The sequence below is a fragment of the Triticum dicoccoides genome, chromosome 2A (assembly GCF_002162155.2).
Source record: "Triticum dicoccoides isolate Atlit2015 ecotype Zavitan chromosome 2A, WEW_v2.0, whole genome shotgun sequence".
NCBI classification, from domain to species: Eukaryota; Viridiplantae; Streptophyta; class Magnoliopsida; order Poales; family Poaceae; genus Triticum; species Triticum dicoccoides.
The window spans coordinates 219824181-219827418 of NC_041382.1; the positions used below are offsets into that span (position 1 = coordinate 219824181).

The following is a 3238-nucleotide window of genomic DNA, read 5'->3' on the forward strand; positions in this document are numbered from 1 at the left end:
GCGCGCCGCCGCGCGCCGCGCCCGCGCGCCCGCGCCATGGCTGCCCGCTGTGGAGTTGGCCGTTCCGTAGGGGCATGAAGAGCAGCCCGGCACCCGGAGAGGCGCGGCCTTCTCCCCCTCGCGGTGGCGCCTGTCGCTCCGGCGCCCGGAGAGGCGCAGCCAGAAGTAGCAGAAGGCGAGGCCGTCGAGCCGGGCCAACGCCGGGAGCGCGTCGGGCAGTGGGTGTACGAGGTGCGCGTGCCCGGGATCTTGGTGAAGTACTCCCCGCTCCCCTGGGCCAGGCCGGACACCACCGGCGCCACGACCCTTCCCCCGGCGCGACGCGTGCCGTTGGCCGCGCCGGCGGCCGCAGAGAGCGGCGCTGCCCTCTTCTCGTCCCGCTCCAGCCGGTACGCGAGCAGCTCGGCCGCGGTGGCGTTCTTTGAGCATTTCCGACGGGCTTGGCAGAGGCATGGGAGGCGGCGGCGAGCAGGAGAAGGAGCGTGGAGAGGGAGAGCAAAGGCGGAGGCGCCATCGGTGTGAACTGGAGGGGGGCCGGTGCTGTTGTTGTACTGGAGTGGCGTGGTGCGCGTGGTGGGCAGGTACAGAAAAGGAGAAAAAGAGAGACTGACAGGTGGGGTCGAGGGTGGACACAAACGGATGACGAGGACGCGAAGACATCCGCTTTCTGTCCGCTTTGGCCCCAAACCGAGAGCAACTTTAGTCTAAAAATGAGTCAAAAGCGGACACGGACCGAACGAAACGTCCATATGCTCCCATGCGTTGGGTCGTTCGGTTGACGATTTGGGGGGTCACGCGATGGAGTTGGCCTGATCCGGCGATCTAACCTGCAATAGTACTACTATAAAATATACACGGGGGTGGGGGTGCATGCCAGCAAGGCAAAGCGACGGATACTGAAGCAAGAAACCAATCCAGTTCATTGATTCCTTGCTGACGATGAGGACTATGGCGGCGCCATCGGAGGCGGCGGTGGAAGCATTCAAGCAGGCGCTGGCGACCGCTGCCTCGGTGTCCGCGTACGCCATGCTTGCGCGCGGCATGGCGCGGGAGCTCCTCCCCGACGAGTTGCGCGCGGCCGTGCAGTGGGGCGCGGCGTTGGTGCGCTCCCGCTTCGGCGCCCGCGACAAGGAGCGCCACACCATCATCATCCGACACTACGACAACGCCGCGTCCAGCCAGAACAGCTTCTTCGACGCGGCGCGCACGTACATGGCCACCAAGATCAACCCGCGCACCATGTCCCGGCTCTGCCTCGCCCGCTCCCTCATCACCGAGCCCGACGGGAGCATCAGCTGGAGCACGCTCCTGTCCATGGAGGACGGGGGCTCCATCACAGACCACTTCGACGGCGTTGAGTTCCGGTGGGCGTTCATGGAGGCTGGCGGCGATGACGGCAATAGGGCCAAGGGCGGGGGCGAGACCCTAGAGCTCAGCTTCGACGCGGAGCACGCGGACACCGCTCTCGACAAGTACGTGCTCTTCATCAGCTCCACGGCGGAGGAGCTGCGACGCCAGGACCGCGCGCTCAAGATCTTCATGAACGACTACGGGTCGTGGCAAGGCATGAACCACCACCACCCGGCCTCCTTCGAAACGCTCGCCATGGATCCAGGGCTGAAGCAGGCCGTCCTGGACGACCTCGATCGCTTCCTGAAGAGGAAAGACTACTACCGGCGGATCGGAAAGGCTTGGAAACGCGGCTACCTGCTCTACGGCCCCCCTGGCACCGGCAAGTCCAGCCTGGTGGCTGCCATGGCCAACCACCTTCGTTTCAACCTCTACGACCTCGATCTCTCCAGTGTGCCCGACAACTCGTACCTGCAGTGGCTTCTCATCGACATGTCCAACAAGTCCATCCTCGTCATTGAAGATATTGACTGCAGTTTCGACACCATGTCGAGAGAAGACCGCAAGGACCACCCCGACGAGGACGACGGACGAGACAACCAATCGGGAGATGAGCGCAAGATGACACTGTCGGGGCTGCTCAACTTCATCGACGGGCTGTGGTCGACCAGCGGCGAGGAGCGCATCATCATCTTCACCACCAACTACAAGGATCGCCACGATCCGGCGCTGCTGCGGCCGGGGCGCATGGACATGCACGTCTACATGGGTTACTGCTGCTGGGAGGCATTCAGGAAGCTGGCCTGGAACTATAACCTCATCGACGACCACCCTCGGTTTCCAGGCATACAGGAATCACTTGCAGGGGTGGAGGTAACGCCCGCCGAGGTGTCCGAGATGCTGCTACGGAGCGAGGACGCCGATGTTGCGCTACGGGTACTTCTGGAATTCCTCCAAGAACGAAGAGGGGCAATAAAAGAGTCAGAGGACAAGCATGATGCGTAGCATGGTACTAGCAGAGAAGACAAATGTTGTGTGTACCAAAAGAAAAAAAGACAAATGTCTTGAGCCTTTTTCTTGAGGTGAAAAATGTTGTAAGAACATCTCCAAAAGAAAGAAGCCAAATGTTGTGTGTTAAAAAAAAGACAAATGTCATGAGCAAGTTAAAAAAACTCTTAATCATCATTTATTGAAGACCTCCAATAAGGTTTTTCTGCTTATTCGGAATGAACGCTTCGCAGAACCTCACTGACCTCATCCCCAATACTCTCTCTCTCTCTCTCTCTCTCGCTCTCTCTCTCTCTCGCTCTCTCTCTCTCACGACAGACGATAGAAGGTGGACCCACACCATGTTGGAGATGCTCCAAGGAGCTTTGCTACATCCACGAAAGGTTACGTGAGAGGGAGGCTTACGGGGTGAGATGGCATTGCTTAATTGGGCTTAGTGGGGCACTGGGCCCACCCTGAAAATCAGGGGGGAGGTTTGATTAGTTTAGATTGAAAAGTTTCGTAGGGTTATGTAGGAGTCTTCGTAGGTGTAGCATTTTTTATGCTCCAAGCTTGTAATTGTTATATTTCTTTTTTAGACAGATTTGGAGACTCACACCATACAAATAGTAGAAAATCAGGCTTTGAAGGCGGTTCTGATACATGGGTCGTCGATGTCGGTTACTCCCACCACAAAGCATGTGTACTCGCTAATAGTCACGATGGCCCAAGCGGTTTCCTAAAACCATTTGCGCTATTCACATAAAATTCCTCCAAGAGCAGAGAGGGGCAATAAAAGAGTCAGAGGACAAGCATGATGCGTAGCATGGTACGTCTTCCGTAAACTAATATAAAGGCATTTAGTAGCAGAGAAGACAAATGTTATGTGTATCAAAAAAGA

General features: G+C 57.7%; 1 protein-coding gene across 1 annotated transcript; it reads left to right on the plus strand.

Moving 5' to 3' along the window:
• The first annotated feature begins 939 nt into the window (after positions 1–939).
• LOC119359306 (AAA-ATPase At3g50940-like) lies at positions 940–2449 on the plus strand. Its single transcript, XM_037625569.1, has one exon. The coding sequence runs from the start codon at positions 940–942 to the stop codon at positions 2353–2355; it is 1416 nt and encodes a 471-aa protein (XP_037481466.1). The 3' UTR covers positions 2356–2449.
• Positions 2450–3238: the final 789 nt, after the last annotated feature.